A 22,318-nucleotide genomic window follows, 5' to 3' on the forward strand; every position below is an offset into this window, starting at 1 on the left:
CTGCTCCCTTTCTAGCATAGTCAGGTTCTTCTTTACCTTTAACATTCCAGGTAAAATGCTCCTGCTGAAAAGTGACTCGGTGTCAGATTATAGGAATTCCAGGAAAGTGTGGCTGGATCTGTCCTGCATGTAGCTAAGTGGGCGTACCCAGGTCTCTTGGAGCAGGGGAGTGAGACTGCAGGTGAAGTGGTCTACTATAGACCTCCCAACCAGGGAGAAGAGCTCGACCAGGAATTCTTAGGTCAGCTCACAGAGGCAGTGAGGGCTAAGGATGTGGTCATCATGGGGGACCTGAACTTCCCAGACATCTGCTGGGAAGAGCAGTCAGCCAAGTCTGACCGCTCACATCGGTTCTTAGCCAGAGTGCAGGACCTCCATCTAACCCAGGAGGTGCACAGCCCCACCAGGGGAGACGCCTTGTTGGACCTGGTGCTGGCCACGGGTGACGACCTGGTGAGGGGGCTGCGGGTGATGGGCCACCTGGGAGACAGTGATCATCGCTTGCTGGAATTCACCATCCAGCGTAAGGTGGCAAGGGGCTGCAGCAAGGCAACAGCCCTAGACTTTAGGAGGGCTGACTTCAACAAGCTAAGGAGGATCGTTGGCGAAGCACTGAGGACCTAGAGGGGAAGGGAGCCAGATGTCCAAGCTGAGTGGTTGCTCCTTAAGGAGACGATCCTCCATGCCCAAAGGGAGGTAATCCCAACAAGGGTCAAAGGGAGCAGGAGGGCACATAAACCCCCATGGCTCACTAGGAGCATCCGGGAATGTCTCCTTGCTAAAAGGGAGGCATACACCCAATGGAGGGATGGGGTCATCACCAAGAAGGACTATGTTACAGTCGCCCGAGGATGTAGGGGGGCAGTCAGGAAGGCCAAGGCAGAGATGGAGATAGGACTAGCTTCCCGGATTAAGGACAATAAGAAGTCCTTCTTCAAATACATAGGGGGTAAAAAGAGGGTCCCGGGTAATGTGGGGCCCCTGCAGGACACGATGGGCAACTTAGTCGTCATGCCAGATGACAAAGCTAACATATTTAACGATTTCTTTGCCTCTGTCTTCCTAAGTAGGGACCAGTTCAGCCACCTCCCTGCTGGGCCCCCCTCGGGCCCCGGGAGAGGCACGCCTGGGCCAGGGGTTAGCGAGGAGTTAGTTAGGGTACTTCTGGAGAGGCTGGACGTGTTCAAGTCCGCTGGTCCGGACGATCTTCACCCTAGGGTTCTACAGGAACTGGCCGAGGTCATTGCGGGACCCCTGGCGCGGCTCTATGAGCACTCGTGGTGCTCTGGCGAGGTGCCGGAGGACTGGAAGAGGGCCAATGTGGTCCCTATCTTCAAAAAGGGAAAAAAAGAGGACCCGGGAAATTACAGGCCAGTTAGTCTTACCTCAGTCCCGGGTAAGATCTTTGAAAAAATTATCCTGGCACACATCCAGGAGGGCCTTGCGGGGGAATGCATGCTCAGGGGCAACCAGCATGGGTTCATCGGTGGCAGGTCTTGTCAGACCAACCTGGTGGCCTTTTACCATCAGGTCACCAAATCATTAGACGCAGGGGTTGCTGTGGATGTAGTCTTTCTGGACTTCCGGAAGGCTTTCGACACTGTCTCTCACCCTGTCCTCATCAAAAAGCTGGGAGACTGTGGTGTCGATGCCCACACAGTCAAATGGGTCGCTAACTGGTTGGAGGGCCGCACCCAGAGGGTGGTAGTGGATGGGTTCTTCTCGACCTGGAAGGACGTGGGCAGTGGGGTTCCGCAGGGCTCGGTCCTCGGGCCCGCACTGTTCAACATCTTCATCAGTGACTTGGATGAGGGGGTAGAAAGCACCCTGTTCAGGTTTGCTGATGACACTAAGATGTGGGGGGATGTGGGTGCACTGGAAGGGTGCAATAGGCTACAAGCTGACCTTGACAGGTTGCAACGGTGGGCGGATGAGAATAGGATGGGGTTTAACACTGATAAGTGCAAGGTGTTGCACATGGGGAGGAAGAACCGGCACCACACTTACAGGTTGGGGAACTCCCCTCTTGCCAAGGGAGACGGAAAAGGATCTTGGAGTTGTCATTGACTCCACGATGAACATGGGCCGGCAGTGTGGGGAGGCAGTCAAGAAGGCCAACCATACCCTGTCATGCATCCACAGATGCATCTCGAGCAGGTCCAGGGAGGTGATCCTCCCCCTCTATGCGGCACTGGTCAGGCCGCAGCTGGAGTACTGCGTCCAGTTCTGGGCGCCACACTTCAAGAGGGATGTGGACGATATGGAAAGAGTCCAGAGGAGGGCCACTCGTATGATCAGGGGTCAGCAGGGCAGGCCTTATGAGGAGAGGCTACGGGACCTGAACCTGTTTAGCCTCCACAAGAGAAGGTTAAGGGGGGACCTTGTGGCCTGCTACAAACTGGTCAGGGGGGATCAGCAGGTATTGGGGGAGTCCCTGTTCCCCCGTGTGCTGCCAGGAGTGACCAGGAATAACGGTCACAAGCTGGCGGAGGGTAAGTTTAGATTAGATATTAGGAGGCGCTACTTCACAGTCAGGGCGGCTAGGGCCTGGAACCGGCTTCCAGGGGAAGTGGTGCAGGCTCCTAGCCTGGGGATTTTTAAAAGGAAGTTAGATGAGCACCTTGCCGGGGTCATCTGACCCCGGTGCTCTTTCCTGCCAAGGCAGGGGGTCGGACTAGATGATCTACCTAGGTCCCTTCCGACTCTAGCTACTATGAAACTATGAAAGGCCTGCAGAGCCCTGGAGTCGCATAAAGATTGGATCAAACATCTGGCATCTTTTTAAATATTGGTATTAACTGTTTGAAATGCTAGTGTTGCAAACTCTCCATAGTCATAAAGGAGAGACAGGACTTAAGAGTGGTAGCCAGCTGCTTCAATCACAGCCTACTCTGTCAGGGAAGGGGGGAGAAAAGATTGCTGATGTCCATCAGTGACCATATCATGCAGCCTTCCCTGAGGCATTAGGCAGTCAGCAGCAGTTTTTACCTGTTGCTCTCTGGCAGAAGCTGCAGTCATTGAGGCACTGAACATCTGGACTCTGTCTGGCCTTTGGATTCTGTCTCAATGATCAAAAGGGGGGGTTAGGTCTTGGGCAGCCTCCACTTGTCCATACTCTTGCCTAGGCGTATGTATTGATGATATTGGTGTGATGGTTGCAGCACTCCCTACAAGCAGATCGGGCCACCTGACTAGGCCTCTTATGTATACATCATGATCCAGGGGATTGATGATTGCCTATACGTAATTTACCTGGGAGGTGCTTAAGACATAACCCTCACAGGCTGTTCATGATGGATCTGAGGCTGAAATTCTGTGGTGATGATGAGCATTATAGAAAACTCTCCAGGATCAAGTTCAGCTGGTGCCAGGTGTTAGGTCTCGAATGTGATGCAGAAGCTGGTCACTGAAATTGCCGCAAGTCCTCCATAAATGCATGGCTGAATTTCTCCCTCCAGCTCTATGGTGACCCCTTGGATCAACATGCATGAAAAATGTCTGCTGCTGCCACCGCAGCTTGTTTTCTCATTTTCTGGAACAATGGCTTCACCCAAGGGAAAATTATTGTAATTAGAGGAGAAAAACAAGTAATACATCTGTGCAAGGCTGAGCAGGCATTACTTATTTCCTGCCTTCAAGTTGCCTGCAATCAGAAAAAATAAACAGCTTTGTTTCTTTATTATCTTCCTTTCAGTCTTATTCGGTTCACAGGGCTATTGGCTGCAATGACCTATTAGTATCAGGGTATGTACCTAACCAAAGCTATAGGCAGCTGGATCACTTACCTTTCCTGGGCAAGATCTAGTGCCTGGCCTGGTTTCTCTTCTCCTTTCTCCCCCCTCTTGCCTCCAGCAACTGCCTGCAAACTGCTCCTATTGGCAGTCCCTGTTCACTGGCTCCCTAGTCACAGGCTCCCTGGTTGCCTGGGGAGTGGTATGACAAGTGGTGCAGAGTCACACGGATGGTCTGTAGCAAACCCCCCACCATCAAGTCCTTTTCTCCTCAACCTCCATGCATCCTAACCCACAATGCCTCAATTTTCTTCTCTGATCCCATTTTGATTAGGGCGGATGTATGATGCTCCTTTACATAGAGAGCAACCCCTCCCCCTTTCCTCCCTACTCTGACCCTTCTGTACAACCTGTAGCCCACCACCCAGTCAGGGGTAGAGTCCCACCAGGTTTCCGTTAGGTCCACTAAATCAAAGTTATTACCTGCAAGCAGAAGTGTGAGTTCTTCCTGCTTCTTCCCCATGCTCCTAGCATTAGTATAGAGGCACTTGAGCCCTCCAGATGGTGCCTTTGGTGTGCCCCCCTTCCCCTCACCCAGGTCTGATGCCCAAAGGGCCCCTTGGTACTTACCTGGGGCGTACTGCTGTATGTTTCACAGTTTGTAGGTTTTAGACCCTTTCCATCTCCTGCCTTCCCATCCCCCACTGTACTTAGTTTAAAGCCCAATGTAGGAGGTTAGCCAACCTGTGAAAAAAGAGACCCTTACCTTTTGTGGAGAGATGAAGCCCATTGTGTACCTCCAGACTGTGTACTATATAAGGGTATGACAAAGTACTAGGTGTTACATTGAGATAACTGTTATTATGATTCCAAGATCTTGTTTGATTTCCTTTTCCTCAGAAGCTCCACATAGTATCACAGATGAGTCTGCTGCTCCAGTGTTACAACATTGCCCATTCGCCTCAGCAAAGTGAAGTGCTTCTACAGGACCTCTCGTGAATTTAACACACCTGCTATGGTAAGTGCTTTTCTTACTGTCAGTCCTACCTTCATGGTGAACAAAGAACAAATGAAGAAAGTGCTTTAGAGACATGTAAGCCTGAGTGAGCATTTGAGAGAGAGACCCAACCCTGAGGTGAGTTAGTCATGCACAAAGAGCCCATTTCTTCTTTCAGCTGAGTCTTGCAGCAGTGTGACCCCAGTGGAGATTTACATGGTTCATTTCAATTGAATCACTCCTGAACTACACGTGATTTACTCCTGGTCTCCACCAGGGTGACAGAGAGGACATACAGGCCCCGAGCATAAAACACATGAAGACCTCGTTTGTTGTACATGGAAAGCTAAAATTTAGAGAAAGTATTTAAAGGGTTCAAATTAGTTTATTCTTAAACTAAATGAAAAAGGAGAATCTGAGTTGCCTAATGGCCATTTTGACGATGTGGGTTCACAGGGAAACTGCATCAGTCATTGTTTGCTACAATTAAACTGAACGTTATAGGAAAGACACTACAGCCCAGGCTGCCGAGCACTTGGGCGTCTCAGTGTGTGCCTCACGTCTCGTTATCAGGCCTGCAAGCATCTGTTATACTCAAACTTTGCATTGTCTTCTTTCTCCCTATAACAACACCATTGTTTAAAATGCTATGAACCTGTTACAGCTTATTGGACTATTTGGCATAAAATGGAGCAGGGAATTCAAGGCTGGTCTACCAAGGTCCAGTATTACCCACTGTAGCTAAGTACTGTTTCTAAGGCCTGTTTTCCAGCACATGGTGCTGTGCAATAGTGAATGCAACAAGCATACACAGTGGTATAACGTGGGGTGAGTGAGCAGGGCTTGTGCCCCAGGTGACACCTAAGGGGAGGGGGTCAAAAGGACAGAGAGGTGCCTTACCCTCCTGCCTGTCACTGAGCCTGCACTTTCTGGGGGTATATTCCTCAGAACAACTGCTTTGCTGCTGGTTTGGGGGCAGAGTCTGTGTGGAGTCATGGTGCTGAAACAGCCACTGCTGCTGGGACACAGGTTGTGTTTGCATTGTTAGCATCTGAATCCAGACCTCATACCTGACCTAAAACCACAACTAAAACCAAAGCCTGGGGCTGAACAGTCCCAAATGCAGGTGGCTGGAATATGGATCCAGTCCTAGACAACCTGCAATTCAGCATATGCCACTGTGGTGTTCACATGGGATTGGTTATAAAAATAGCAGGTTGCAGCAACAAACTCATATCTGAAACCTGGGTTTATTCTCAGGGGCTGATTCAGAGCTAGCTGGTCCCCCAGTAAGGGCCAGAACCTATGGCTGAATTTCTACCAAGGACTGATAACCCCTAGTTCCTCAGAATCAAAGTTAGGCAACAAGAAAGATATGAGGGGACAGCACCAGCCTCTGCTGCTTGCAGGCTAATTGTAGCTTGGGGGGCAGAAAGGGCTTTGTTGGCATCCTCTCACAGTGTATTCAGCTTTGTCTGGGGTCTTCCTGGTCACTGGGTTGATACCAGGGATCTGTTGGGTGTTCATGTTTATAGAAGGTCTTCCATAGTAATTCAGCTGTTGTCAAACTGAAGCTCTTCCTTCCCCAGCATCTTTCACTGTAGCCTCTGTGTAGCTCTTGAATCCAGCACAGCCTACAACATTGAGGTTTCCCACTGCCTCAAAGCAACAAACCCCAGTGGCAGGGCTGAGGTTTTCTGCACAGAGCACTGACACCCCCCCTGGCTGTTCAGGGAAGTTCAGAGCACAGGTGTCAGCCTGGCTTCTGAGAGCAGTGGGAACCATGTAGGGGAAAAGAAAGGGACATGGCACCGGGAGCTAGGACTGGATAAGCTGGGTGAACTGTGGTGGGTCAGTTGGGAAGAGGGAACTTAATCTTCAGATACGTAAATCAGCCTCACACCATTAACTTCAGGGCGATTGACCAAAAAAAGGCCAATCCTGTACCACGGCACCAATAAGACATTCTTCATCCCACATCACCTCTATATCTTGTGTCCCTTTTCCTTCCACTACCTGTTTTTCTGAGCTGGGAGCTCCTTCAGGCAAGGCCTGCTTCCTTGTTCTCCACCTCCTCCTGGGTATGGAAAGTGACCAGATCATGACGGTTGCTCCCTTCACCTATACAATAGAGCTATTTGACAATTTTCAGACAGAACACCTTTCCACCAGAAAACACCAATTCACTGACTTAGAAACTTTTCTCAAAATAAGGATAATCATAGGACAATGTAATTTAAGGAAGGAAAAAAGCCCCCCAAAAAAGTGTGATATGACCCAAATATTCTGTTTCAACCTTATCAAAGTATAATACTTCAATTTATTTTTTGTTGCAAATGACTTTTTGTGTTAAAACACTTATTATTCTATCTTATAAAATAATATCCAAAAGTTGAACTCTGAAACAGCAACTTTTTGGGCAGACATAAAAAATATTGTAAAAATTGTTTCCTAGGGAATTCCAAAACTTTTGATTGGCTCTATTTCCAAGTGAAAATGAATTTGGAAGTGTCAGAATTTCCCATGGAATGGAAATGCCAAATTTCAACCAGGTGGACTAAAGAATGGCATTTCTAATGTTTTAAAGCAGAGGTAGGTAAAATATAGCCCATGGGCCACTAAAGGATTTTACCAGTGTCAGCGCTGCTGCAGGATCTGGCCGTGTTGCCAGGATACCCTGTTTCATCTGCCCTGCACCTACCACCCAGAGCACTGGTTGGAGTAGGTGGGCAGGGTGTCCATGGAGACCAGCCTGGGACTAACGTGGGCAGGGTGCTCTTGGCCAGGCAGATGGGCTGGGGCTGCAGGTGGGTAGGGAGTGACATCAGGGAATGGGATGGGTGGGCAGGGCTGAGGTCAGGGGTGGGTACTGTGGAATGGTGACAGTGTAGGGCCAGACCCCAGGGCAGAGCCATTTTGTGAGTTTTGGTGAGCTGTTGTGGGGTGAGGGTGAGGGGTGCGGGAAGAGTGCTGACCTGGCTACAACTCACCAGAACTGCGTAAGTGTCTCTTGAGCCCAAATAATTGCCCATCCTGGGTTAAAGGTGCGCTTTATAAGGTTAATCACATGGAGTCACATCCTCAGGATCTGGAAATCAGGTCTGTTCCACAGGCTTCAGTTTATACCATATGAAGAACTGGCTCAGCTTTGGATATGTCTGCACAGGAAAGTGATGATGAAATGTAGGAGCTTCCAGAATGCTTGTGCTTGTGTGATCCAGCTAACAGGGGTACAGCTGCAATGGGGACACAGCAGTGCAGGCTTTAGCAACCAGGCAATAAACCTTGTATGGATGGAGGTTTTGCACTCCTGTTCGTGGCTTGTGCTAATCTCCATGCCACTGCAGTGTCTCTGCTCTTATTGCCCATATAAACTGGATTCTATAGTCACACAGATGCTGTGATCCTACCTTCAGTTTCTTGTGCAGACATTCCCCCTGCTCTCAGCTGACAGCTCCTTTTTTGGTCTTCCCCTACCACCAACTGTGAAAAGAAAATCTGTTACAGATTATGCACACAGAATGCTGGGGAATTCCAAGAGTCAGCCCTGGCTGTATTGTTATTGCCTAATGTTTTTGTTTTTCCTTACATCTCATTTCATCACATTCCAGCACGTGGGTGGTGGTATCCTGACGGTGAGTATTACAATTTGTATGGAATTGCTAGCAGTGGCCATTCTGCTACCACTTCTGTCTCCAGGATAGACTCAGAAGAGAAACTGTCAACTATTCTTACTTCATTACAACCACTAGCTCCTTTTATCTCGGGACCATGAAAAGCTCTTCTGTCTTGTGCCTTACACTGTTGCTAGGGCTGTGGATTTTGGAAAGACTGGTTGCAGGTGAGTACTAAGCTGCTTTAAGATAGAGCTATTTAAGATAGGAAAGGTTTACTAGGATGGGGGATAGAGGGTTGAATCTCACTGTGACTGAATTAAGATGTAATATCTTAGAATGTGCTCTAATAAAAGTATCTAATAGGCAGAGAGGACCTGGTATTCAGACCTCTGTCAGGGCTACTCGCATCACCCCTCTATATATTCTTTGGAAATTAGATTGGTGGGGAGACAGTTGTTTACAGCTGGATCTCAACAGTAAATGGTGAACCTCTTTGACTAGACTCAGAACCGAACAGATGCCCACAGCTGTTTTGGCTGGACATAGACTTCTGTTCCAAGGGCTAAAAGATGTTGCCCAGCCTATCTTGGAGTTTTGAAAAACACTATTCGTTATGTTTTAGAACGCCCTCCGTATAATGACATAAGGAGAAAGTATTTATCACCGTTCTTGCAGAAATTGACATATTTCTCAAATAAGAGAAATTAATATGGCCGCTCCAGCAAACAGATCAATATTTAGTAAACCTTCATGCAGTTTTTGCTTACAAGGCTGAAGCTATCAGAGCTAAACATCCTTTACCATTGATATGACCATAAACTTTATCACTAGGTTTTTGACTCTGTTAATTATGGATGTATGCACAACAATTTTATAGATTCATGATCTGATTTTTCACTATATATGTATTTCATTTTGTTAATTCTAGGAGTAGGAATAATGCTTTTATAATGGTTGGCCCTATTTGAGAAATACTTGCTGTGGAAGAAATCAAACTTTGCATTATGGTTGAATCAGAACTGACAGAGCCAGCTTTTCTTTATTTAGGGCCGTACTGTGATCACAGGGAGAATTCCACACAGCAAGGGGAATCACTCAGTTCTCTGTTTCAAAGGATTTCTCGCACTCTCTAAGTTTACAGGGATATTTATACTTAAGACAAAGAAAGAGAAAAAAATATGACCTTGGAGAAACAAAACAATAGTAAATTTCACAGACATTTAGGAAGTTTACTTAAACAAACTATCTGTGGACAGGGCAATATATCAAGATAACCTAAGGATAACCCAAGTTATGCAGGATTTCTTATCTCAGAACATTTAACTGAAATAAGCAGTATCAGCCTTCTGGTCTCTGTCTGTTTTTCTAGTCGAATAGGTCAGATGCTCAACTAAATTACTCCTACATTCCCTAATTTTTTTTTTTCCCAACAAGTTAGACATTTATAGCCATTAGAAAACTAAGCACCATTTATCTTAAATTGTGCCTCGCACTTACTGATTCTTACTGCAACATGAGATCTATTACAGGTCCGATAGAACTTTCCAGGGGTGGCATATGCTAATAATACATAGTCAGACCGGTTGCAAATTTCATTCTGCCAAGTTTTGTTTTCATGAAAATCTGAATAGTAAGGGACTAACATCCGAGTTGCATTCAAGGGTACCGGTATCATGGGTATCTGGTAGAATAGATAGGTACATGACTACATATCCAACGACGAGAGACATTTAAATCTATCCCAATTTGATTAACTCAAGACAAGAACACATTTTCATGAAACGATCTTATTTGTCGGTGCAGAAGTATAGTTTGGTTTACAGAGTTTCTTATAACTGATGAGTCAAGTTTATATAAGATGGCTCAAAAAGAAATAATGAGAACTACCCAAATCACGACTAACCACTTCGGGAACCAGGAACTAGGTAGAAGCCTTTTTCTTGTCCCGAAGGGCATAGTGGTGTCTTTGGGGCACATCCTCTTCACTCGTAGTGGCAAATCCTCTTCGCCAGTAGGCGCTTGGCTTACTACTGGTCTTGAGCTCTCCTGCTGGCAGGTGCTAGGCTCACTACCCGTCTGTGGAGGCTGATGTTTTCTTACTGTGTGAAGCGTGGATCCATGTTTGGAGTCCTTGACACTTTTTTGCTGTGTTGGTGGTTAGGAGCACCTGGAATGGGCCTTTCCAGCGAGATTTCAGCGATAATTTTTTTGTTGATGGACTTTTATATGGACTGAGTCACCAGGCAGGATAGAATGGCATGGCTCATTTGGTTCTTTGGGGAGAGGTGCCTGTACCTGTGAATGAAAAGCCTTAACACACTTCATTAGTGCCTTACAGTAGTCCAGAATGGTATCATCAAGTGAATGTATATCACAAAAGTGGGAGGCAACAGGTGGTGAGGCAGGGAGCCTCATGGGTCTTTCTATTAGAATTTCATGTGGGCTAAGCCCAGTCTTTCAGTTGGCAGTAGATCTCATACTCATAAGGGCTATGGGAAGTGCATCTGGCCATTTTAGATGAGTCTTAGCACAAATTTTGGCCAGTTTATTTTTCAGAATGCCATTTTGGCGTTCTACTTGGCCCGAGGCCCGTGGATGGTATGGGCAATGAAAGTTCTGTTGGATCTGCAGGACTTTACAGACTTCTTTTATTATCTTCCCAGTAAAATGAGTTCCTCTATCGGAGTTTAGGGATAAAGAAATACTAAACCTTGGAGTAAAGTCTCTGAGCAACTTTTTGCTTACAGTGATGGTGTTAGGTTTTGCACATGGGTAGGCTTCTATCCATCCAGAAAACATACATACAATAACAAGAACATATTCATAAGAACAACATTTCTGCATTTGAATAAAATCTAATTGTAAATTTACAGACGGTCCCCAAGGTGGAGGATGTGCTGCCTTCTTTGTTTTTACAGGGTTTAAGGGAGGTAGATGCCAAGAGCAAATCATCAACATATTGCACAAGCACAGAATTTTCTTTAAATATTATGTCATCTAGATCTTTCTTCAGAATTTGAGAAAAAAGAGAAGGGGATTCAGTATAGCCCTGGGGCAATCGTGTCTACGTATAATGAAGTCCTTGATAGGTAAATGCAAAGAGAAACTGGCTATCAGGGTGTATAGGAATAGAGAAAAATGCAGAACACAAGTTAACAAAAATAACAAGCATTAGGAAGATAGTAGCTGGATTTGGTACAACAGGGAAAGTAGGTAAAACTGCAGAATTTATCGCACGAAGGTCTTATACAAAGCGGTAGGTATTCTTTCTAAGTTTTTTTTTTTTTTTTTTTTTTTACAGGAAGAATAGGTGTATTACAAGGGCTCTTAGTCAGGACAGTGATACTTTGCTTTAAAAGGGCAGTTATAACAGAGTGTTTCCCTTCTTCGGCTTCTGGACATAAAGGGTATTGAGCAACTTTGGGTAAGGCTTAGCTGGTTTTAATTTCATTTTTACAGGCTGGGCAGTATGGATTTGTCCTACGTCATTAGCATGTTCGGACCTGAGAAACAGAGGGACAGTTTTTATGATTTCTTCTTGCAACACAGAAAGATCAGGGAACTCAGGCTCAAGAAGTGAACTAGCTAATGCAGCAAGTACTACTAATTCATTATCACAGGGGACATTTAAATAAACACCATTAGGAGAGCAATATGCATTCCTGTTATTTTTGTTCAAATTTATATTATGGTTTTATGTCTGTTATGATACTTTTGGGAGCATAGCTTTCAGCCAGAATCCTTAATAAGTTGAATTGAATTGAATTGAAATGGAGACATCTGTCAAGCCAAGAATGAGTGTTTACCTGGGAGCTAATCTGCATATACATGTGGGCATGCAGACTGGGATAACGGGACAACTCTATTGTCATATGTGCAGTTCTGTTCAGTATGTACAGACTCCTGGCATATGCTGGTAGTTGTGCAGGAACTGCTGTGTAGTAGAAACGAGACTATTTTTTCACTGTTTTTTTTAGGATTGAAGATTCCGTGTCATGCCAGGAACAACAGGAATCTCTGTAATAATCCTTTCCTATGCAATACGATAAAAAAAACTCATTTAATGGCCTCTAGGGTTTATCAGCAAGTGGTATGTGTGAACCAATGATTCTCAGTCATGTTTTCACCCTTAGGAAGGTTATCCTTCCATTGAACCAGGATGCTACTGCAGGTAGCAATATGAAAAGGGAAGGGCAGGTCCTTCCAGCTCTACACCGATTGAGTCATTTACTAAAGTGTATAACATGGTTTAAAAATGCCTAGAGAAAGATATGTCTGCTACATTCTGCATCACTTCTTTATCAGATTTGTCCCCATTTAATCTGCACACATGCTATATTCAGTCTTAAATTGACTAAGCCTTCCCTTGTTTTCATCTTCTGTCTTTTACAATGGTATTTCTTTCCTTGTTGACCCTAAAGATGCTGCTCAGTGCCAATAGCAGTAGGGGCAGAGCACTCAGACTGAAAACAGCAGACTAGATTAGTTCAGGGTTTTGACTCATCAAAATAGGCAAAAACAGTGGTTTACAGGACAGGTTAAATTGCAGTTGGAATGGCAATTAGTCTTTATTGTCCTGGGACCAAGTGTTAATTCGGGTATTTCACAGGTACTTAGAGGGTGCAACTACAGGAGATGTTTACTCCACAGTTGACTAATTAACTGCACAGTAAACATCTCAGTGTTTACAGGTGCCACCCCTATTAGGGCGCAGGAAACTAACAAATTTGGCAGCAGGGTAGGACTTATAAATACAAGTCCTACCCTTCTGTGGAGTTTATTAGCTGGGCAGCATCTTTGTATTTACAAGTCCTACCTTGCTGCAGAGTTTATTAGTTTCCTATGCCCTAATAGGGGTGGCACCTGTAAACACTGAGATGTTTACTGTAAATACAAGTCCTGACCCGCTGCAATGTTATTTAATGCTCAGCAGCAAATGTATAAACGCTGACCTGGCTGGCAGAGGCATGAAAGTGCTTGAGTGAGGGGGCTGCCTGCTGACTAGACCCATGCTAAAGCACCATCGTGCCCCAGCCGGCCTCTCCACAACACGTTGAGCCTGGTTTGAGCAGCCCTGGGCTGGCAGGCCAACTCACCAGGCTACCTGCTGGGGCTGCTCCAAGCCAACTCAATATGCTGTGGTCCAGGCACACATGTAAATGGTGCACCCAGGAGCTTCCCAGGAGCAATAAACTGTGGAACAATAAACTCTGCAGTTTATTGCTGCACATTAATGACACCTATAGACCTGTGCCCAGCGTGGGATCCCAGAATAAAAGTCGTATCTTGTATGGCCTCCATTTAATAGTGCTCTAAACTGCAGACAGGACCTTCTCTAAAGCTGGGATTTTTCTAAAGCTGGGTTTTGTTGGAGTTCTTATAGAGCTTCAGCCGAGTTTGGAAGACAACCAAGAATAGGGGTAGAAATGGATTTCAGCATTGCATCAGGCTCATTTCTATTTAAGCTAAAAACAACAGGTCTGACTCTGACTCTTGCTCCAGGCTCTATATGCTGCTCTGATGTAAAAGGGCCATATGAGTTGTAGCGGCCCTGGAGAGAACTGCCTTGATACAGGGCTGGCTCATACAGTCCAACATTGCCTGTGTGCAGTCCCCAGTGTGGACTTGCACATCTCATCTGTGTGCAGTCCCTAGCATAGCCAGAGTCTGACCTGCTGTCTTGTCCTAAGTAGAGATGAGGTCAGGCCATGAGATGCCCCAAAAAGAACTAGTAGGGAATGGGCTTATATGGGAGATCTGGCTTAAGAAAGAGTTGAGATCTCCAGGAGCTGCTCTTATTTAGGATGGAGGCTGAGGTCCCTGGAGCAGGAGGCATTAAGGCAGCACAAAGTAGCCTAAAGAGATATTAACCAGCCAACCTGCTCCCTGATCTGGACTCTGGTTCCTGAAAGCCTAAGGCAGAATCTGTTTGAGTGTGAGTGAAAGTGATCATGACCTAGGAATCAGCACAAGCCTCAACAACCCCCCAAGTATGAACTAATGGCAGGGGAGTGTGGGTCACATGTCACTCTATAACCTACAAACTCAGGGGCATGGGTGATCTGGAGGCCAGTGTCAGACAGAGCTCCATGAGTTAAACAACCAAGCTCTGTGCAGAGCAATCAGCTCAACCCCTTACATCTATGTTCCAGTTAGAACTGCCTACCTACCCTGCTACCGTCTGGCCTGTGTGCTGCTCTCTCTGCATTTACATGCACTGCTGAATTTTCTTTAGGTTTGATTCTGGCTCCTCTTACTACACTGGAGCGGCAGTCCTTGACTTCCAAACTGTGATTCTTGTTTTAGGAATTTTTCATCAAGATGGGAGAATCTGTCCTTGATGTTGGATATTCGAATCATAAGCTCATGCTTAGTCACTTGTAACATGTATATGAATCGTTGAGAACCTCAGCACAGGCCCTTCCCCTAACTGATTAAAATGCAGTCTGTCTCTGGGTAAATGGAGTCCTCTATAATTCTTTAACTGAACTCCCAACAGAGAAGATAGAAAAAGGTGAGCATGTAGGCTGGGAAGCAATGATTTATCTCTAAAAGAACCATGAAAAACAAGAGAGGTTGTTTTAACTGATACATAGCAGTTGCAGACTGAAAAGTGATTCAGACAAGTGCATTTGCAGGGTTGGATGATCATATCCCCCCAGTTACCAGCAGAGCAGATTTGCTCAGTTTACAGATCAAGTTACCATGGGCAAGATCCTCAATCAGTGTAAGCTGTTGTCTCTCTATTGACTCATCTTTGAGCTCCGCTAGTTAACATCAGATGATATGCTGGCTGCCTACCCCCATCTGCTGGCACCACTGACTCCTGTGGAAATCTCAGCTGCCAAATTTGTAGATGATGTTGCCCTAGCAGAGAGCTGAACTTTGCTGTACACGTCTGCGCTGGGTCTGCTGTGCTATGTTAAACAGCCAGGACGTGGTTTCCCAAATGAAATATAGACTCCAGCACAGGCAAGGAACAAATATGATGGTGACTGTGCAACGTGCTCATAAGACAGTTGGTTTAAGGAGCAAGGGACCAAAACCAATGGGGGGGAGGGGCCACAGTAGGGTACATTTAGGTTACACTTGCAAGTTCATGTTACCCCATGTGTGTGGAGGGAGGAAAGAGGAAGGAAGGACCCATATATTAGCCTCTGCCTGGGGACCCTTAATATCTAAGACTAAACTAGAACTAAAAATACCATATAATCCCTGATGATACTTTCTTTGAACCTTTCTTCAGAATCCAAGGGACACTCGCAGAGGATGGTGATGCATGGGAGGAAAGGGTTTATTTGTATAGGATCCACTGGAGAGGAAAAGCTGGGTAAATACATGGGGACAAGTCTGCAGTGAGCTCTCTGCTGCTAGGGCTACACTGTAGCACTACCTGAGCTAGTTGGTTGACAGCCAGCTCAGACCAGCCTAAATACTGACTCACTGCAGCAGCGATTGCAGTACAGATAGCGCCACTGCAGAGTAGTTATATGTCAGGAAAACTTCTCCCTGCCCTCCTGGCAATTTGCCTCAACTCTGCTCTACTGGGTGGGGTGACCTTCCTGATCTGCCTTCTGAACATCTAGGCAAAGAAACGAGGGCAAGTTAACAGACAGTAAAGACTTTCCACGGAGCTTCAGTTCTGTGGTACCTGTGCATCTACTGTCTCTTAGCCCCTGATAAGTGAATATGAAAAAGATGATGTTGTTTTGTTTCATACTAGGGAAAGCTCCTTCTGTTTAGCTTTCCCTTACCACCAGGTAAGAGTGGATAGCCAGACAGTTATCATATATCACTACCCCATGCTAAGCTTCTTTTTAACTGACTGAACTTTGTTCGTCCATACCCTGAGCTTGCCAAGAAGGGCACTGTAATCAGTGACAGCTTTAGCAGCCACATATGTGACAGAGCACATATGTCCTTAGCAAGAGGACTGAGATCTTTCACAAACACCTAATCAAGGGGCATCTGGATCAGCACTGATGAATCATGATCCAGTAGTGAAGGCCTGATCCATTTAGGTCCCATGGTAAGAGATTTAATTAACTGATATCCTAAGAGGGCTTATTTTCACATTCTTTTTTCTAGGGACTTTCCAGCCATCAGAAAATATTCCTTATATGATCTTTGTAGCTGTGACCAGAATGTTCATGATAAGGGTAGTTTGCACTATGGAACTGTTCTTTGTTTTCCAACTGTAAAACTTTCACTAAAGGGGGAAAGAGTTTGAGCTATAGCTCTCATGATACCCCAATATGACTTGATACATATGTTGCACTTTTTGCCTTAGGGCAACCAAGAGCACAGATTGGATGTGCAACAGTCTGTAAGAGTTCTACAAAAGAATTACCCTTGGGGCTGTTGAAGAGCTACAAGAAAACAGACCCGTCCTGCCCCAAGTCTGTTATCATGTGAGTACCATTACACCATTTTCCCTCTTTTATCATGAATTTCAGAATGAAATAATCTGTAATCCTGAGAATCAAAGGGCCCAAACACAGCATGCAGAAAATTGCAGCAAATGCTATTTATTTGGGGAATTATTCTTATTTAATATGAGATCTGGGCCTTCTGGCTGGTAGAAGGTGGAGCAGTTTGAAGCAGTCACTGTCCTGAAAAAACTGATAAGATAGGTAAAGGGGTGGAACAAAGAGATACTATAAGGGCTGTTTTACTGAGCGGAGACTGAGACACAGAGATGAAGCATCTTTCCTGGAGTCACACAGGAAATACGTAGCAGAGCCAGTCACTTATATCAGATGCATTCAGCAGTAGACTGGTGCTTGAAAGCCCATCATCATCCAGAAAGCTCACAAGGCCACAGAAATAAATATTTAAAAGCATTGAGAATTATGAAATATTATGTAATTTTAATTTATAAGCTTGTTTATAAGCCTGTAAGCAGAATTTCAGCCCTGGAGAAAAAGCCAAGGGGATAATTTACATCTTTTTAGCAGTTATTTCACCTGGGTCAAACTCAACTCATGTGAGGTACTCAAAGCACACACCTTTTTTTGGCATGAAGACAAGTGCTGTGTGTGAGCATGGAGGCAGCTATGCTGTCTTAATCACAGCATCCCAGTGGGATAATTGGTTTTACTGACCCATTTCAAAGCAATTACTTGACAATGAATGCAAGAGAAAGTCTACCTTAAGGAGACAGTGATTCATTATGGACTTCCAGTGATTAGATCTCTTACCTTACTTGCTTCTATTTTGTTTATTTCATTATTTGTAATATAAAAACCTGGCGTGATTTCAGAACAGCAACAACTGGATTTATAATGCATCATCTCACCATTTTTCTCCAATGTAAAATGAGCTTTAAGGCTCATGAACAACTGACTTTTGATCCAGTTATTCTTTTTGCTCTTAATCAAATGATGTGATTTTTCTGTTTCTGTTGATTATTGTTGTTTCCTTTCTTGTTTCAGATTTGTTACTAAAAAGTCCAGGGAGATTTGTGCAAATCCAGAGGACAGCTGGGTGAAGAAGAGAGTCAGGGAACTTGACCAAAAGAATGCCCCTCCAACTCTTTCACCTTCAAGTCCCATCAGTTTTGTATCAGCACAAGAAAAGGCAGGCATATTTCAGAGAGTTATTGGAGGCGTCATGTCCCCTGCAACACAGACCAGTGGCCCAAGCTACCTCACCCGGCCCATGGATTTTCCTAGTCACACAGCTGGCATATCACTTTCAGAGGCAATAAATGTTTCTGCTGTAAGGGCAGAGGATACAAATTTACCCATATTGCATGTGCAAGAAGCTACGTGGCTCTTTACAAAACCTTCCACTTTGTTCCCAGATACTAACACTGCTACGTACTCTGAGCCTGCAACATATGGCAGCGAGGTTTCCATGAGACTCGTTTCACGTCCAACGTATGCACCAGGCACCAGCCTCAGTGGACTGACTCCATATGCCGCATCTCCTGTGAGAAGGCCTGAGAGTTTTACAGGATCCACAGAACCTTCTACAAGTGGAAAAGCTGATATGCCAACCACTGACCCTTACAGATTTATTTTACATTCTACACTGGTCATGAGAAGATCTCAGAGCGATATAGGATCTACAGAAGAATCCACAGGATCTCCTACAAGTGCAATATCTGATGTGCCAGGCACTGTTCCCAATATATTTAATTCTGATCCTACATGGATCATGAAAGGGTTTGACAGGTTCACAGTATCACCAGGTAAATCCACAGGAGCTACAATCACTCCAGTAGCTGACAAATCAGATGCTGTTCCTAGAAGATTTACTTCAGATGCCCCATTCATTGAAAGCAGTTCTGGGAGTACCATGTTCCAGACAACACTTGCCCTACTAAAATCTGTTCCCAGCAAGCCTGCTGAAGAGTTTACGTTGATGGGAAGAGTGATGGAGAGCTACACTCTGACACTTGCAGATGGTGTGAAAAGAGGTGTTGCTGTCACAGGGCTTACTACACACTCCTCTCTTGAAGGAGAAACTAGTTCAGTCAGTAAGAACAGAGGTAATACAAGACAGGTTGGTAGTGACTCTGCTTCCAGGGGTGAGGCTAACACCTCTAATCATTCATATCCTGTAGAAAAGGAAGATTCTCCTCAGTCCATTCCTGAATCCATTTCATTAGCAGACGCTTCAGTCTTTATCAGCACAACATCCCTAGAAATGAACCAAGCCAGGATGACTTCAGAAATACTAGATATACCATTGGCATCTTCACTCAGCTTTCTGGCTCAATATGAAACCCTTGTCTACAGTCTGGTGTTCTTGGCAGCTGTTCTGTGTGTTGGCACTGTAGTCATATACATAAAGTCTATGGCCCCTGGTGGAAAAGTAGCTAAAGAAATGATATACGGCTTGCTTTATAGTCAGCAAAACTATGAAGGTATTAACTATGCAGTGGACATTATCTGATTTTTTGAAGGCATGAGCTTTGGCTTGTATCCTACAGCCCACCTGCTAGTTATGTTTTAGGTAGGGAAAAGTTCTGTCTAAACAAGTTACATTGGACCAATAAACAGTGCAAGGAAAACGGGCCAAGGCATAGAACCACTGAGGGGATTTATAACTTCTGGGTACCATGCAAAAAAATACTAGAGGAATGGTTTGTTAACGGCCAGGTTTATAAATGAGTTAGATTTTATTCAGCACTTTTATCAATAAACATGGTTGCGGTGGAAGAGCAGTGCAGATGCTATTTTCCTATCAGTAGCAAAGGAATGGTTTTGAATCAGTCCTGAAAGTTTCCTGTACTCTCTGCTGTGGTCCAGCTAAAAAGAACCAAGCCAAGCTGCATTCAGATTGAATGCTGTGTCACCTTGAACCCTGTTCCTGCCATAATACTGTGGTACCAAGTTCTATCCTGAATATTATTTAGCTAATTGCTGACTCCTTCAAGCTTGTTGGACCAACAATTGCCACTTACTGGTGCCAGACCTCTTGACAGCTCTGAACCAAGTTTTCCAATGGGGACATGTAAAATCAGGCCCAGTTTATATCTGTATATAGCTAATTAAAAGCCCAGGATAGACAGGTGAACCTATTCTTGAAGATGCTTGAAAATCACAACCTACCCCCCAGGAAAAAAATCTGGCCATTTGTAGCTAAAACAAATCAGGTTTCTAACTACTGATCTAATGCACAGACAGAAAACAGCTCCCTGCTCATAGAAACCTCTCCCCTAGCAACCTCACTCCTTGCAGCATGGATGTGATGTTACAGAACTGTATCAATATTATTGTCCTTTGCTGCTGGGTATAAGCAGTGCCAAGAATTGGTCAATGCTGGCAGAACCAAGAGACAATTGCTTTCTCCTGGCTTTCCAGGTATCAGCCTGAGCATGGAGAGCAGGCCTGTTACAATGATCATGTACTTCTTTGCAAAAGTGACCTGTGTAAACTTTCAGTGAGGCTTTATTTGTAGCAGCATTGCCTAGTGCAAATACCTTCTGGGTGGTGAAATGCAAAAAAGCCCAGCAATTAGCAAAGCTACATAATACTACAGTGTTACCAGAGGTAGCACAGGTGAATCAGCTGAAAACTTGTCTCCCTCAGCAGGTTCTGGCGAACTCAGTAGGATGGCAGAGTGGGTCATGGTGCAGTACACAGACACAGGCATAAAACTGTTGATGTGGGCTGGCTGCTGCGGGCTCAGGGCTCCCTGCCCTGCTGCCCTCCCCTGGGGGCCTCCACTGGAGGGTGGGGTGGGGAGGCTTGATGCCACTGCTGGGTGCCTTGCACCAGCCGCACTGCCATGGTGAGGTGTCCCCTGCCCACTTGGCAGCAGCACAGGGCACAACTCTGTGCTGCTATCACCGTTGCTGCTGGAAGGACAGGGGGCACCTTGCCCTGGCAGCATGGCCAGTGTGGGGCTCTCAGCAGTGCCATCAAGCCTCCCTGCTCTCTTGTACTGCAGGGAGGGCAGCAGGACAGGGAGCCCCAAGCCCGCAGTGAGCAGCTCACATCCTCCCTCTGCACCACAGGCTCCACTCTGGCTGTGCCACCCACAGGGGCAGGGTGTGGAGCAGGGTGGGTGAGGGGAGCAGTGTTTCATGCATTGCTCCAGGTACAGCAGATACCACTTCCTACAGGCCCTGGTCCAGTAGCCCTGGCAGCTGGGGGCTCCCTCCAGCAGGGAGGGGGCAGGGGGCATGAGTTGTGAGTGAGGAGCACCAGCAGGGCTGGGGAGTGGGGGATTGTAGGTGGGGAGTGAGGGGCACTGGCTAAGCCAGGGGGCTGTGTGTGGGAAGTGAGGGGCACTTGGGTGGGGGCAGCAGGTTGGGAGTTAGGGCCATGTTGAGGAAATGGGGTCATGCTGAGGAAATGGGGTCATAAATGGGGTGATGCTGGGAAGCACTGATATAGGCTCTTTAACAATTCTGTAACCCCTCACCAAGCCTCCACGCCATCCACACTTCCTTACTTTGGGGCAATGACCACTAAGTAGCAGCACAAGGTCCTTATACTCAGGGCATTCAAGCACTAGACAGCAACTAGGGACTTCTCCTGGAAGCTAACTAGCCAGCTTCCTGTTATAGCTTCTGGACTACTGTAATAATGAGGCAGCAGGTTTCTTTTAATAGGTGCTGTCTCTTTGGAAATTCTAGTACTCGATCGTACTGAAATCAAGGGGGACAGTCTCAGGACTGTTGTTACTTCATTAAAAAGCACCTGCCTTTTGCTGCATGATGCTCATTTTGCATGAGTGCTTGGAGGGTGACTGAAAAAAATGAGTGTTTATTATCTCTGGGTGATGTGTTTGGGAAGAATGGGTTTTGAATGTAGGTACTACATCACTTAAAATATCATTTGCTCTAATGAAAAAAATGTATTGCTAAGATGAATTCAGGTTCCAGGCCAATATATTGTGTGTGTTTTTTTTCTACTTTCTTAAGACAAAACAATAAAAAGTTGAACTTGAGTGAAATTTGGGCCCCATAAATTGATTTTATTACAACCAACTTTTTTCCCTATAAGGTTGTACTTTAAGGGATATAACATCTTTGAAGAACAGTAAATTCTGCCCCTGTCTGGTCAGCAACTGAAGGTGGATAAAGCATATATCTGGGCATTAATGCAAAAAAAATGACTTATTCACCAAATTGGTTCCTGAAATGGATGATGGTCCAAGAAGATTTTAGTGTAGCTAAATGCAGCTGTCCATTCTGCAGTCACTGTTGCAATTGCAGCCTGGGGGGTAAACATGACTAGCTTTACACTGACTAGGGGAGCCACAGCAGCAGAGAACTGCAGACTTTATAGACTGTAAAGCCCACCAGAGGAGCTGGTTAAATCCATGGGTCAGTGCTGAGCTCTGTGGTGTCAGACCAGTAGCAGTTCCTGAGGTATTCAGTTTAAAGCCAGCTTGGGCATGTCTACCTACCTGCTGCAGTCACAGCAATGACTGGAGTCTGGACAACCACAATGCAGAATTGCAGGAAAGCTTCCCTACTACTGTTCCATCAATTTGCAGTTTGCCCACATATT

The 22,318-nt window shown here is 45.6% G+C and overlaps 1 protein-coding gene across 8 annotated transcripts in view; it reads left to right on the forward strand.

The window, feature by feature from the left end:
* Positions 1-21,758, forward strand: part of LOC149857330 (uncharacterized) — a 36,551-nt gene extending 14,793 nt beyond the window's left edge. For 2 of the 8 annotated variants that reach the window (XM_090062926.1, XM_090062928.1), the window contains exons 2-5: positions 4,632-4,749; positions 8,340-8,569; positions 16,636-16,756; positions 17,780-21,758. In XM_090062926.1, the coding sequence (XP_089919052.1) occupies positions 8,500-8,569; positions 16,636-16,756; positions 17,780-19,247 (1,659 nt within the window). In that variant the 5' untranslated portion in view covers positions 4,632-4,749; positions 8,340-8,499 and the 3' untranslated portion in view covers positions 19,248-21,758. Of the gene's footprint in view, positions 1-4,631; positions 4,750-7,183; positions 7,552-7,607; positions 8,570-11,646; positions 11,770-14,651; positions 16,758-17,779 lie in introns of those variants that run through there. The other 6 variants (XR_016444192.1, XM_090062927.1, XR_016444191.1 and 3 more) reach the window with 6 other exon arrangements.
* The last annotated feature ends 560 nt before the right edge of the window (positions 21,759-22,318 follow it).

Source organism: Crocodylus siamensis, chromosome 9 (assembly GCF_052110815.1).
Source record: "Crocodylus siamensis isolate JL-2025a chromosome 9, ASM5211081v1, whole genome shotgun sequence".
NCBI lineage: Eukaryota > Metazoa > Chordata > Crocodylia > Crocodylidae > Crocodylus > Crocodylus siamensis.